Source organism: Limulus polyphemus, unplaced genomic scaffold (assembly GCF_000517525.1).
Source record: "Limulus polyphemus unplaced genomic scaffold, Limulus_polyphemus-2.1.2 Scaffold71, whole genome shotgun sequence".
In the NCBI taxonomy this organism is placed as follows: Eukaryota; Metazoa; Arthropoda; class Merostomata; order Xiphosura; family Limulidae; genus Limulus; species Limulus polyphemus.
The window spans coordinates 893,034-908,325 of record NW_013665681.1 but is presented as its reverse complement, the minus strand read 5'-3'; the positions used below and the strand labels follow the sequence as shown (position 1 = coordinate 908,325).

At 32.5% G+C, this 15,292-nt stretch overlaps 1 protein-coding gene across 2 annotated transcripts in view; it reads left to right on the top strand.

Moving 5' to 3' along the window:
- Positions 1 to 1,693: 1,693 nt before the first annotated feature.
- The window catches only part of LOC106465928 (epsin-2-like), a 47,157-nt gene continuing 33,558 nt past the window's right edge, over positions 1,694 to 15,292 (top strand). For both annotated transcript variants that reach the window (XM_022394432.1, XM_013926173.2), the window contains exons 1-3: positions 1,694 to 1,810; positions 4,548 to 4,942; positions 9,409 to 9,636. In XM_022394432.1, the coding sequence (XP_022250140.1) occupies positions 4,667 to 4,942; positions 9,409 to 9,636 (504 nt within the window). In that variant the 5' untranslated portion in view covers positions 1,694 to 1,810; positions 4,548 to 4,666. The remainder of the gene's footprint in view (positions 1,811 to 4,547; positions 4,943 to 9,408; positions 9,637 to 15,292) is intronic.

Sequence of the window (15,292 nt, the reverse complement as noted above, 5' to 3'; positions counted from 1 at the left end):
CACAGATAGCCCATTGTGTAGCTTTGTGCTTTAACTTTAAACAAACAAACCTTAGCCCAACACACCAATATATTTTAACTTACTATATATAATATAAAAAGTAAGTTCCTGACAGAGATAATTATCGGCAGCTATGAAATTTTCACTTTATTATGTTGCGAGTTAAGTCAAAGAGTCAAATACCGCATAAAATTATATTTTTGTTGCAAATAGTCCATTTTATGTTTGGGTGTTGATAATATGGAAGGTAATGTTGAATTTGTATTTTTTTCGCTTGAGACATTGTCTTTTTCTTTTCTTTTTACTGTAAACAAAAAAATAACCCGCCCCAGAATACCTCTGATTTGTATACACAGAAATCTTACTGTCTCTCAAACACATAATTCTTTTATGTTCCTTCCCTGAAAAATACTGACCATTATACCCTACTTTGAGCTACCGTCAGACAGCATCACAAGTCAGTGATTTTATTTACATCCTGGCCTTGTGTTATTTTAATTTTCATTGGGTAAATTTTAATTTTTTATGCTTGTATTTATATATAGAATACAAAACCTCCAAATGAACAACAAAAAAGACCATTTGCATCATTAAACACTGATTCTTTAAGTTTTGAAGCATTCAATCTGAAACATTCATAGGTTTGTTTGCTTTAGGTAACCATGGTTGCCAGTTAGACTAAGGGTAACCCCATTTGTAAGGGAAATAGATGAAATTTTGCATTGAGGAAACAAGTGTGGGAGAGAGGAAAATAAATAGGAAGCTAACACTAAAAATAGGAGAGGGATTTAATTTGATTTTAAATTACCTTTTCTGAAATTTCCCTTAGTGTTCTCATGACCTTTTAAAATATCAAGTCTGCCTTCTAACACTAACAGTGATAGGCTCTTAGCTAGCCACCCCGATTTGCCATTAAGTCTCTCCTTACACTTTACCCCTCCACATTCCTAAACTAAACATATTATTAGTTTAATGAATATAGTAGACAATACTTAATATTCACAAAAAATAATTTTATAAAAATCCTTACCACGTTATGTATTAGTATTATTTTTAATATAAAATAAATTCATACTGAAACAAAAAGTGAATAAGGATATGCCAGTTGACTTATTTATTTATTATTCTCAAAAATTAAGTTTATCCGATCGAAACTAATTGGCAATAGATACAATGTAAATGTTATCTATGCCTTCCCAAGGTTTATATGATGTGCAGACATATTTATACCTCTATTCATTTATTACTCACCCAAACTGCAATCATTTCAAGTTTATAGTTTATACCCAGAAAACTGATGTAGAGTAATATGGTCACATCAGTCACTGTAATTTTTATTCCTATTCTAGAACTGGCATAAGTAAAACTAATTTTATTAAAGGGTTGCTGAATTGCCTGATGTGCCATTCCTAGGATAGATGCATAACATGTAAGAAACATGTGTTTTAGTTACTTTAGTTAATATTTTTTAGTATTTCATCAGTTAAATATGACTGATTGTAGAATTTAAGAAATTATCAACCGCAAAGCAGGATATTCAAAAATATATATGCAACTCCCCTTCTCTGGTATGGGTATTTTACAAACGGGGGAAATTAGCTCACCACTAGAGGGATGGTCAGAGTAGCATTTGGCAACTCTGTTTAGAACATTTGCAACAGGTGAGTGAATTGGATGAAACTGAATGGTTATAAGTGTAGAGTAAAATAATTAAAGTTTAGTTGAACTTAATATTAATACATTTTAATCTACAAGTACAAAAGAATTAGTACAACTTTTCAAAATCTCGATATTGTTATTTTGTTTGAAGGTAGGTTGATAATTGAACATGGAAAATATGTGAATACATATATTAATAATTATTAAACTTCAGTTAAACTTAAATTAGGCTTAGTTGTACTTATAGGCTTTAAGTATGAGTGATAGTAATAATTAATATATGGTGAAAATAGGTATATACTCTACCATCGTGTACATATTATAATTCAGTTTTTATTAAGCTACTTTTATTATACAGTGGGTTGAGTACGTTATATTAAAATATTTTGAATAGGCAAAACAGAAAATTGTGTGACAACCACAGTCATCGTAAGTCATAGTACTTAGTAGAATGGTATGTATCAGAATTTTATTTTGACATTGTTTAGCTTTTTGTGGCTAGTGTGATGCCATCAAAAATGTATTGCTACTGGGAAGAGTTTGTAACACCTTTTCTGATATATATTATTAGAACATTGGTTGTAAAGGAATATGGATCAACCTGAGAAAAGACCATCCAGAAAGATACCTGCAAAAAGTCATACCCCAGCAATGGGAAGTAACGTGAGGCATTATGTACAATTGAGAATCCATAAACACAAATGTCATTGGCAAAAACTGTCCACAAGGTCCAGCCCATGCAACAACACAAAACATAATCCAGAAGGACCCCATCTGGAAAAACAAAAATTGTGTACAAGAATTGCTTCTATGACATATTTGTTAAACTGTTGCATACCTCAAACAACTGGAGAACGAAATGTTCAAGTTGCTAGTCACAGTGGTTATGTATTTCTGTGTGATTGGACTGTTGAAACATGTATGAGATAATAATCGTTTTCATAAAATAGATGGCTTATGGAAGGCATGAATGAAGAAGGGGTGTGCTTTAGACATGACAGCTTTACGATGAAGAATTTTGTAATGGAAACTATGCTGCATAGCTATTGTCAAGATACACAGTCATCAGATAGTATGACTTGACATGGCGACATGTACCATAATGATGTTGTGAGGCTCCAAAATCATTTTAGTATACCATACTCAACTCGATTTTCACCAGTTTACTAGTACTGCATACATTAAGTGACTTTGCTGATATTATTGATACTTGCATTGTATATGAACTTGCAAGGTTTGTTTTTAGATAAACAGTGGGGGAGTAAATTTTTTTTTATTGCCCATAGTAATACTTTAGAGGGGGCATTTATGTTCCAGTGCTAGTGAAAGAATTAAAAAGAAGCTTTCTTGCTGAACAGCTGGTTATTTTTAATAAAACTGGTGAAGGTAGAAATTTTTCACTTTAAAAAAACTTCAGGAAAAAAAATTTCATTAGAAAGGTAACATAATGCATTTTGTAGACTTTAAGAAGAGCTTTGATACTACAATAATCACAATTAAGTGATTCAGTAGGAAAATGGAATCTTAAATAAGTGAAGATAATTAGAAATATATGTATAAAGATTGGCTTGTTAAAAAAAGACTCACATGGTCATATAAAACTAGTTTTATCAACTGAGCAAATCTCTGAAGTTGTTATATCATTCGTGTAATGAATCAGACACAGTGGCCCCACTCACCTCTTTCCATTTTTGGGAACGGTCCCTTATATACACTTAATTCAATATATGATATGTGATTAACCATTCAAAAGGTCAGAATGACCCCATAGTGGCTTTCTCAGCCATTTTCATGTGTTAGTATGCCATTTCTTTCTTTTGAACCAAGATTTTAAGGAGGTAGGTTGTGTCTTTAGTCTGCTCGAAATTTCATATTTTTTTAGAGTTAGTTACTAAGCTTGTTAAATTATAGTTGAAGTCTATTGAGGTATTGATGTAGTAATTTTATTTTTTTAGTTATTGTAATGTACATATAAAACCTAAAAAAATATTTGTTTTATATCCTCCATGTGTGAAATATTAAAAGGCTTAGCAACCAACATCAAGCAGTAACCAAGTACAAATGTCATAACTAGAAGAGATAATTGTTTGCTTTACTTCTTTATTTACTGTTCTATGTTTTAAAAAAAATAAGTTTAAGAACTTGTTTCTAAATAGTAATAACTTATATACATATATAATGTATAATAATTGAAATGTCAGTTTTATATTATTGGATACGGTAACATGAGAACACATGTGCTGCGTCATTGTAACTTCTGTATTGTTAGCCAGGCATGGCTGAAAGGTCAATATAATAAAAATAATAAATAAATATATATATATATATAATTGTATAATGTTATGATATTTTAGCTATTTAGTCTAAACAGTTATAATTTGTTGTCATTCTAGAACAAAAGAGGTATAATCCATATTTATTTCCTAATTTTTATGGTGGTTACAAGATCAGTCAAATCTACCACACCTGTACAGAGAATCGTTAGTGAAAATAACAGATAAAATATAAATTTTTTTTCTTAAGAAACATTTGATAATTATCTGGACATTATAAAGATTTCACGTGTGAAATTTGAAAATTTTCTGATGCATAAAAGTATTTTTAATCTTAAAATGAAAATTACTTTGCATATCGGATAGGCAACATGCGAAAAAAAAAAAGGCATGAGAAAAACATTGCTTAACAAACCTTAAGACTTAATTTGATATTTTACATATGAAAGAATTGTAATGTTTTCTCTGCACAAAAGAAAATTTGTAGATACACAAGATGCGTTCTGATTTAAATTAAAATGTTGAATTTCATTCTATTAAAAATAGATTGAAGTTTGAAATTTTTTTGTTCTATTATAGAGAGAGCATAAGTTTACATTAATTTTTTTTTTACAGATATGAGAAGTGATTAGGAAGCTCAATTCACAAAACTACCTATTTAGAAAATTTTTTTGTGGAATGCTGTGTAGCAGATAATTTGAACTGTATACTGGTCGGTTTTGTTGCAAGTGAAAATGATCAATGTACAAGGTATTCGTCGTAATGTTAAAAATGCTGTTCGAAACTACACTGATGCTGAAGTGAAAGTGCGAGAAGCCACATCTAATGATCCATGGGGGCCTTCCAGCACTCTTATGAGTGAAATAGCAGACTTGACCTACAATGTAGTTGCTTTTTCAGAAATCATGAAGATGGTCTGGAAACGTCTCAATGATCATGGGAAAAACTGGAGGCACGTGTATAAAGCCCTAGTTCTTCTAGAATATCTTATTAAAACAGGTTCAGAAAAGGTATGAACTTTACATGTTCCACAAATATGTTGTTTATTTTTCATGGTAATTTTTAGTACATGTATATTAAGTGTTATGAAACTATCCAGGTAAAAAAAATAGACACACACACACATGTTTATATAAAATGTATATATATATATATTTTATGTCAAACTGAAAACTCTTTTGTTGCTTAATAACTGATAGAAAACTACATATGACAAAATTTTTGTGTAAGGTAGTTTAAAACATTGTATAAAAAGAAAAAGTAAGAAATTCCAGCAATTGAAAAAGCAATTCAAAGGTGCTAGCATTTCTCAGAAGGTGGCCCCATTTGTGTTAGAAAAATCACCCTTTTTCTAAAGCAATCAGTTTTTTTTCAGGCTTTGTTTTCAAATGTTGTTTTTACAGGTTATAGCTTTTACAGTAAGTGAGATTTATTTTTGAAACAGACAAAATAAGTCTTACTTACTGTAAAAGATGTAACTAGTAATATATATATATATATATATATATATATATACTTATCAGTAAGTAAACTCAAAATGAAACTATTTCTTTTCAAATATTGTTGAAACTATTATATAAAAGAATATCTTAGCACTCTCAGAACAGAAAACTGTCTTGTACAACATTGCATAGGAGGTAAATGCATATCCTGCAGGATTTTGTAAAATGATGTAAGTTTAAGCCAAGATTATTTGGTACAAAAAAGTAAAGTATTTGGGATCCTTCAGTAGGTAATACTGAAGGATTTTTATCTTTTCTTCTGAATTTTGTAATATGTAAACAAATAAAATTATATATAGTCTAATAGATGTATTTTTATATATTGATTCATCGAGATCTTGAACATTCATATAATCCTAGAGTGATTTCAAAAGATTACAGTCTGAATAAGATCTTATTATGGTATTTGAAAATTTTGATATGACTATCTTCATTTCAATTTTGTTGGTTTGGATCTTTTAGAAATAAAGAGAATCCTAGAGGCTTTTTTCATACAATCACAGACAAAAAAATTTAAATGAACACAGAAGCATCAGTGGGGTTCATGTGGAGCTATATTAAAAAAAGTTGTGTAGAGAATAAGGCCCGGCATGGCCAGGTGCTTAAGGTGCTCGACTCGCAATCTGAGGGTCTCGGGTTCCAATTTCCGTTACACCAAACATGCTCGCCCTTTCAGCCGTGAGTACGTTATAATGTGAAGGTCAATCCCATTATTCTTTGGTAAAAGAGTAACCCAAGAGTTGGCGATGGGTGGTGATGACTAGCTGCCTTCCCTCTAGTCTTTCATTGCTAAATTAAGGATGGTTAGCACAGATAGCCCTCATGTAGCTTTGTGTGAAATTCAAAACAAACATACAAACAAATCTTCTGCTGTTGGAGCTTTTCGGAATAGGATGTTTTCCTAGCTAATGTACATCTCCCTCCTGCTTCTCTCTGTTTTTCATTGGGCTCCATTACTTTGACCAGAGGTCTTAAGGGGTGTTCCCCTCTCATTGGAGACCCAGACACAGGTGGTCCAGCATCAGTCCTCATTGTCTACTATGGTTTGTTGTCTTTTTCAACTTTGCCATTCTCTTTCTAGGCCTACTGAATCCATGTCTCCCGCTTCTCATCTCAACTTCCGGCTTTCTTCTACTTCCTGTGCTCCCACTTCCCAATGTCTGGATTATTGCTCTTCTCATTGGTGACTACCCTGTTGAGGCCCATTTGTCTATCTACACCAGCCTTTGGTCTCCATTTTCATTCAGTAATTGGGTTATTCAGGTTGTTGCCCATAGCCTGTTATGTACTAGTTAGTCCTTTTTTAATTCCTTGAAAGTTTTACTAAAAAAAAGTACAACACTAACCAGCAATTTACTAGTTTGCTAGCATTATTTTCAAATCCTACATTTCATGAATCCCCACCATTTGTAGCTTGCAAATTTTAGGTTTCTGTCTATTTAAAGGTAAGAAATTTTAATCATAAATTGCTTATTTTATATAACCTAATTTCATAATTAATAGAAGCATAAAATATCCATCAGGCAGGCCTCCCAGCAAAACCTATAAATGCCTTTAATTTGATTGTCATCCTTTATTTTTGTTCAAAATAGGCCAAATGAAAAACCTGTTAAAACCTATAAATTTGAACATAAACCTATATTTTTAACCAAACATGTTGTCACAAAATTGTTTATATTGTATTCATGATATTACCATAATCATTCAATACAGAGCCATGATAATATGATTTTACAACATTTTTTCTATGGGGAAATAATTCAGACTTCATTATCATCATTGTCAGAACTTGCATGGTAAAATGTAAAGTAATGAATTTCTTCGTTGCAATTTTACAGATGGGTATAGAAGTTTCCTTTATTACTGGTCAAATATAAATAACGTGTGTGTATATGTATGTATCTATATATATATTATAATGTTGGCTTGTGACACAGTTTGCTTTATATATTTTAAGATAAGGAACTTTAAAAATAATTCTGTATATTTTTGTAATGGTCCACTGTGAGGTTTGTATAAATTTATTCAGAAAGTTCAGTTGAAATATGTTTGAATATTACAAGATGCATACTATAGCTTAAAGTACATGTACAGTAGAAACTGCAAACCCTACAACACTGTCAACTGTAACAATGCAGGAGTCAAGCCAGATTTCCAAAACAAGAAGTTTTTGCAATAGAGAGACTTCACATTTATGTGTTAAATGCATTCACATTGTGAAAATACTGTTTAATAATGGAAATAATTTACACCTAAATAAACAACATTTCCATCATTAAACAATATGTATGTGTATATATATATATGTTAGCTTGAATGTCTTTGTCAATATTCTTTAATTTAAAACCTTTTTTATTCAGTATCTAAGAAAAACCTTTATTTATTTTTATGAAATTTGAATCAATAAAATAATTATTCTTTCAATGTAATATAAAGCTGTTTTCCAAGTTCATTACTTTTTAATTTATAAAATAGTGCCAAAATCTCTTGGTATCTTGCACATGTCAACTGAAATCATTCTAATTCAAAATTTTAAGAAACTATTTTGGTTTTATGTTCTTTAATTTTTCACTAGCTTTTCATTTCTTGCCAGAATTTGACTGAAGGTCTTACTCCTAACCAGTTTGCTAGAGATATACTGAGGAAATAAAGATACCATTATGGGCAGCATTATATATATATATATATATGTGTGTGTGTGTGTGTGTTTGATTTGATTGATGCTTAAAATGTAGTTATATCTGTATATTAATGAGTAAAGGAAATTTTAAGTGATACAGCTATATGTTACATATTTTGCATAATTAACTATTACCTCACATGACAATCCAGTCTGTGTGCTGAAAATAGGCACATAACACATTTTCCAATCACCATTAACATCATTCCTTAATCCATTGATAATAGTTAATCCAATTATGTCTATCAATATGATATATGGTTAACTTTTTGTTTTGACACAATTTCCAATAACAACTGATGCGTGTAATTGGTATTCACATATGCTTGGTGGGGAGATTGGATTGAACTTGCTAATTTGTTTATGTTTACATAATGTATGCTGATTAGGAGAATATGGGTGTGTGTGTGTCGTAGTGTTTTGGTGATTTAATTGGCTTATGTTAAGAGTTTGGAAACCAATTATGTGATGATACTGTTTGTCACCACCCGCAAAATGGGTAACTGATTGAACTGAAATGTGAAAGCAACTCGAATTTTGCAGTGTGGGAAAATAAAAACAAAACTAAAACTTTAAAATTAAAGTTTAAAGACACTTCACCCAGTCATATGACCTCTGACAATGATGCTGACATTCAGTATGATAGTCAAGATAGAGATGTCTGATCTTGATGCTTGAGTATCATTCTAAGTCTTACATTCAAGCCTTGGTCAGGAAAGATTTATCAACAGTAGTTCATTATATTGGCAGCAATTTGAGTGGGGAAGAGGATAAATAATCCATCTCATGTTTAGCTTGTTGATCTAGTGATCTAGTCTCTTGTTTGCATGTGGTTCCTATGTATGCATGTTATCAGAATCTGTTTGGAGGATTAACTGTGTTATAATGAGAATACTGTTTTTTTTTTTTGATTTATGGGTGGCTTGAGAAAAACCTTGATTGAGTGGAATACTACTGTAATGGTTAAGAAGGGAGGTTGCCTGCTGGAATTCTTAGCTCTGATAACTTGGCTAATAAAGCATTAGCCTCTAACACTAGCATGGGCTTAGGTTGCCAAATTGAGGCACATCTGAATTGTCTCTTCTGCAAGTAATATGTGTACATCTTCGAACCCTTTTTAGAGATAATAAGATTCATATAAAATAATTATTTAATCAAAGTTATAATAGCTAGATTAAACTGGTAACTAAAATAAAATCTTATTTATTTGTGTTTTTACTGATTTCTAATAATCTTATCAGTTATTGTATATCTAGTTCATATGAGTATTTAAAACATTTCCCTTTTCATTTAGGTTGCCCAGCAGTGTAGAGAAAATATATTTTCTATTCAGACTCTTAAGGACTTCCAATACATAGAAGAAAACAAAGACCAGGGCATGAATGTTAGAGAAAAATCCAAACTTTTAGTTGCATTGTTAAAGGATAATGAAAGATTAAGCAATGAAAGGGCACGAGCTCTGAAAGCCAAGGAAAGGCTTGTACAGTCCTCCAGCCATTCTGGTTCTCTTGATGCTGATATGGTAATTAATTGTTTCTTTATGAGAACAAAAAAATACAATATTGGGAGTTCTCGTTATATGTGATAGTTGCATTCCAATAAAGTACGTATAATGAGAAATCTCATAATAGAAATACTGATTTATATGTAAAAAATAGTGATGCATTTCACAAGCTATACACTACTGACCCCAATCCCATTTCCATCATTTTTTTTCATGACATACAAACAGTAAGCACCTACTGGTAATAAAGTAAAATACAGTAATAAAATTATGATACAGTAAATAAAACATTTAATGCTCTCAAGCAAAAGAAGACTCGTAGGCTCAGTTACATTAGGTGGTGGTGATGGTCTACATGTTGTGAGGAGGGAGTGGTACAGGGTCATCAGGGTCTGATTCCACATCACTTGTAGGAGATGCAAGCAAGGTAACATCTAGAGGTGAAGGCACAGACAAGTGAAGGCACAGACTGGTGCAGGAGAAGCAGCTGGATTTGGTGTGGAGGTTGAAGGACCAGAAGAAGCAACTGGAGCATGACTGAGGGTGGCTGAGTGAGGTTTTAGGAATTGCAGAATTATAGATTGCTTTGCTGCCCATTACCTTTGTGCATAAACCTCCTTATAGGGAGCAAGGACAGTGTTTAAACTGCAGGCTCCATTCCAGGCTTGGGTCCATGTCAAGTGCTTCCTGAGCAAGAGCTTCAGCATGTGAAAGAAAGTCAGCTAGCCTCTTCATTATCATGTCCTTGATGTCAAGAGCCACCTCTTCATCTTCTTCCTTGTTTTCTTTGTTAGCAGCAGACATTTTAATGAGATCATCAACATTCATATCCTCATCATGGGAATCTATGAGTTCCATGATGTCAGATTCTTCAAGGTCTGAGAAGCCTTCTCCACCCACCTTACATCCAAGTTCAAAAAAAACCCTCGCACTGTTGTTGAAAATTTAGGAAACCCTTGAAAGTTATTAATGCACTACTTCCAAAATGATTTCCATGTACAGTTCCAGGTAGATGATTTCACTTTGTCCCATGATGCTTTGATGTTGTTAATACCATCTCTGATGTTGTAGGACTTCCACCAGTCACAAATTGTTGGTTTGTCAGGTCCATTGGTGTCATCCAGATCAAGGGGCTGAAGCAATGAGGTAATGTTAGAGGCAAGAACAAAATTCTGAAATTAGGATTGATGCTTTCCATATGTTTTGGGTGTCCAGGGACATTATCAGTGATAAGTACCACCTTGAATGCAAGGTTAGCCTCCCTGCAATATTGCTCACTTTCCACAACAAAATGATTACTAAACCATTCTTCAAACACATGGCCAGAAACCCAAGCCTTTTTTCATGGTAGTCCAGTGCACAGGCAACATTTTCTTGTTAAGTCCTTTGAGAGGATAAGGTTTCATCTTGAAGTTACCCATTGCACTTCCACATAGCAACAGCAGCATCAGCCTATCATTCGCTGCCTTAAGACCAGGTGCTACTTTCTCCTAAGTAATGTAGATTTGTGAATGCATCTTCTTCCAAAACAGCCCAGTTTCATCAGTATTAGAAATGATCTTAGGGCTGTACCACTATGCTTCAATGATTGCTCTCAGTTCTTCTGGATATCTGGCAGCAGGGGTATGGTCTGCACTTGCAGATTCACTTGTCACCTTCTGATTATGCAAGTTCTGATGATGAATGAACTTAGCAAACTAGCCTTTACTAGCCATAAAGGGTTCTTCAGCTCCACCATCTTCTTGGATCAAGTGTTAATAAATTTAACACTTGATAGCTTTACCTCTGATAGTGGTGCAGCTAAGATTCAGTTTCTTCTGGTTTTGATCCTCAATCCAAAATCCCAGTATCTTCTCAATCTTCATCAACACTGAATTCCATACTTTGCTGACAGTGGTGTTGAATGTATCACTGAACTATTAATTTTGTCTGCATTCTTCTTAATGGCACGTATAGCTAACTTTCCAAGGTTGCAGGCGTGACCAAGCACAGAGGGGGATTCATAAGCTTCCAACACACTTTAGAATTTTCAACTTCAATTCTAGCATCAATGCAGTCCTCTTCTGTTTCATTGGTGGATTAGAGCTAGGGCTAGGCAATGAACTTGCAAGACGTTTGCAAGCCATATCTGTAAAATATACAGGAATGGAAGTTACAGATTCCCAAAATGCACACAAGAAGCACAGATCCGCATAGAACAATGGACAGTGCAAGACTGAGGCAACAGGGATGCATTACTTTGGATGGCGGAGACCCAAGCATACCCACAATGCACCACTTGTACCAGTGGTGAGCAGCAGCCGAGACGCTGTGGCACTGAGAGGCACGGTGTGACTGACTCAGAACACGTTCTCCCATGCTTGATCACATAAGGGCAAATTTGCATATGCTGAACACACATATAATGAGGACTTCCAGTACATTTGTAATAACAGTGTTTAATTAATTTTTAGTACAAGACAGTTTACATTTTGTATTTGCTTTATTATCAGATATGTGCATAGAATAGTGCATACTTTATAATATTTTTTGTTTTTCAATATGAACCATATTTAGCTAAGAATGATAGTTATTAAGGCCAAACTAAAGCTGACAATGGTCCTGAGTATATATGTGATATCACATAATGAAAGTTAACTGCTGATTAAGCTGCCTTTCAAATATCATTGAGTTACTTTATGTATTATAGTTGTTTTATTGATATTTTGAGGTAGGCTATTTCTCAAATAGACCATTGACTTAATATCTGTAGATTATTTAAACTGTAGTTACAGTATACTGCGTATTAAAAATTATAACGTTTTTGAAATTTTGAAACATGAGATAGCCTAAGCTTTTTGCATTTTCATGCCTGCTTACTACACAACTGTAATAATATTGCTACTGAAATATTAATTTGTTTTTAGAAATGGGTGTGAAGAAAATTTATTGTTTTGTCAATTATATTCACAGTATACGTTTAACTTCTTAACAAACAGCATCGTTTTCTCGTGTAGATACTGTGGTTAGAAGTCATGCAAAATGTCAAGAATTCCATAAAAAGTATTCTGTGCTGAGTAGGTGACTTTAATTTTAATTTTTTGGAAATATAAGGTAGTATTAGGCAAAATGAACACCCTTGAGCACCTTTCAGTATTGACAAGTAAAACTCTGAAGATAATTAAAAAAGAAGCTTCACCTTCAGAATTTCCTAAAATATTGTTTCTGTGGTTTTACCATTTTGCCTTGCTCTGACTCTGTCATTTGCTCAGGTCTTTTTTAGGTTGATTGCCTACATCAAGAATTGATCTTTTGATTTTAAATGAATGATCAGTGATCACTTTTCTATTGTTATGGTAGTAATGGAAGATGGTGATGGATACAACTTGCACAAAACATGAATTTTGAGATATGAGGCTTATCATTCTTGTTTTATATAGTCATCATCATATTAACCCATTCCTTTTTCATATACCTGTGTACTTGTATTGCATTCACATTGTTTATTTGTAATATTGACCAAATGAATTCAAATGGCCATTCCCACACAGTTTTGTATTGTTTATTTTACATTTTATTTTTGATATATTGATCTTGAAGTTGTTTGAGATAGGTTTCAGACATGGCTGCCAATTGGAAGGCATCTCTGGATAACTTAAATCATTGGCTTTCTTTTTATATATGCTCCTTCTGGATTAATTCTTAGACAATCAGGTGTTTATTTTCACCTCTGAATATTTCATTTTCTTCTGTGTGAGTATTCTTTGACTCTTCTTCTTCTTTTTTTTTAAATGTAGAACTTGATTTACAGGAAAGATATGAATTCTTTCTCCTAAAACTGTATGTTTGAGAGTTGATCTTGGCTAATAAATCTCTGTGGACTAAATTCAGGACCATCTTGTCTTTTCTGCTATTGATAAGTACAGTAAGTGCTTGTTTCTATTATCTTCCTTAGAGTCATTACATCTTGTTTTTGTGTTTGAAAGTCTCTCTTTCTTAACTTGGACTTTTGTCAGAATGATGAATTTGATTATTGTCTTGTCATGTTATAATTGTGCTCCACTTATCAGAATGATTGTATCATTATTAAGTTTCTATGGTTTTACAGTTTCTTGGGTCCTCATTTAATTGATATCTTTTTTTCTTCATTTGTTTGCATGATTATTATTTTTTCTGGTACTTTGTTCTGATCAGCTTGTTGTGAGAATGATTTCTCTGAACAAAGGGTAGATGTAAATTTTTATCTTTTTTTTTTTTCATCATAAATCATCTTTGTAAATCCAATATTTTTTGGTCAAAAGCTGATTTCCTTTTCCAATGCTATTTCATATATTAAAGCACAGAACATAAATGTAGAACACAATAAAAAACATTGAAAGATACTATTTTTTTCATTACCAGCAATTGCAAAGTAAAAATGGTGTTTTAATTGAAATATATGTAATTGATATGAATGTGACCATGATGGCATATCCACTGAAAGAAAGATTACAAAGAAACATAGGAGTAAAAAAACAACCTATACTTCTTTGAAAGCAAAAACTGCTATTGTCTTGGAATCGTGAAAGTTTCTAGTGAAGTTTACATAATAAATAGCAGTTAACCTTCAACTTTAATAAGCAATAGAAGTTGTATTGCAGTTAGTTTTGTTTTTGTGCTGGTTTTGGACTCTTTTTCTTTTTTAAGGCCCAAAACAAATATTACAATAATCAAAAGTGAAAGATCTAATGATCTGAAAGGTATCACCATGTTTTAGGGCCTTTGGCGGTGTTAAGTCTTAATTCATAATTAAATATATTAAGTTAATATAAGGTAACATAAATATCAACCTGACTTGTGTCTAATCACTATACAAAAAATAGTGTAGGGAGTTTAAGAAGATAAAAGGTTAAGAAATGTTCTTTTTCTGAAAGATTAATGGTGTATTAACACTAATGTTGTTTGTAAACTTGGAGTTGATCTCTCAGCTTCAAGTACATAAAACTGTTTGGCTAGGTTTTTCATGTCCATCCCTTTTTTGCAACCCTGACAGTCACAACTAAAGGTTTCAATAAAGCTTCATGTAATTTATAATTATTAACTATTTCCAACCATTTATGACAAGCACTTTCAGTAATGTACAGTGTATTGTACAGATATGTATTAAAATAATGAAAACAAATATAGGTATTACGTCATCAAGAAATCAATGTCACTTTTTTAGATGAAAAACCCGAACAACTTGTATATCAAAACAAAAAATTTATTATATGAAATAGTCTCCATTCTTATCGATGATGCTTTTCCATCTTGCAATCAGGTTGTTCATGCCCTGATTAAAGAAATCACTTGGCTTTGAAGCAAAAAACATGTCAATGTCCTCTTTAACACCTTCCATATTTGCATACGTTTTCCCATTAAGAATGAATAAGATGGTAATCTGATGGTGCCATATCTAGAGAATATGGTGGGTGGGGGAGAACTTCCCAACCCAATTCCATAATCTTGTGTTGCGTCAAATGTGCCACATGTGGATGTGCATTGTCGTGGAGAAGAAGAACACCTTTCTGATTGACGAGTTAAGGGTTTTTCTAATGAAGGGCTTGATTAAATGTTCCAGTTGCTGACTATAGATCTCTGCATTGACAGTTTGCTGTGGATTGAGGAGTTTGAAATGAATTACTCCTTTAGTGTCCCACAAAAGGCAAAGCATCAC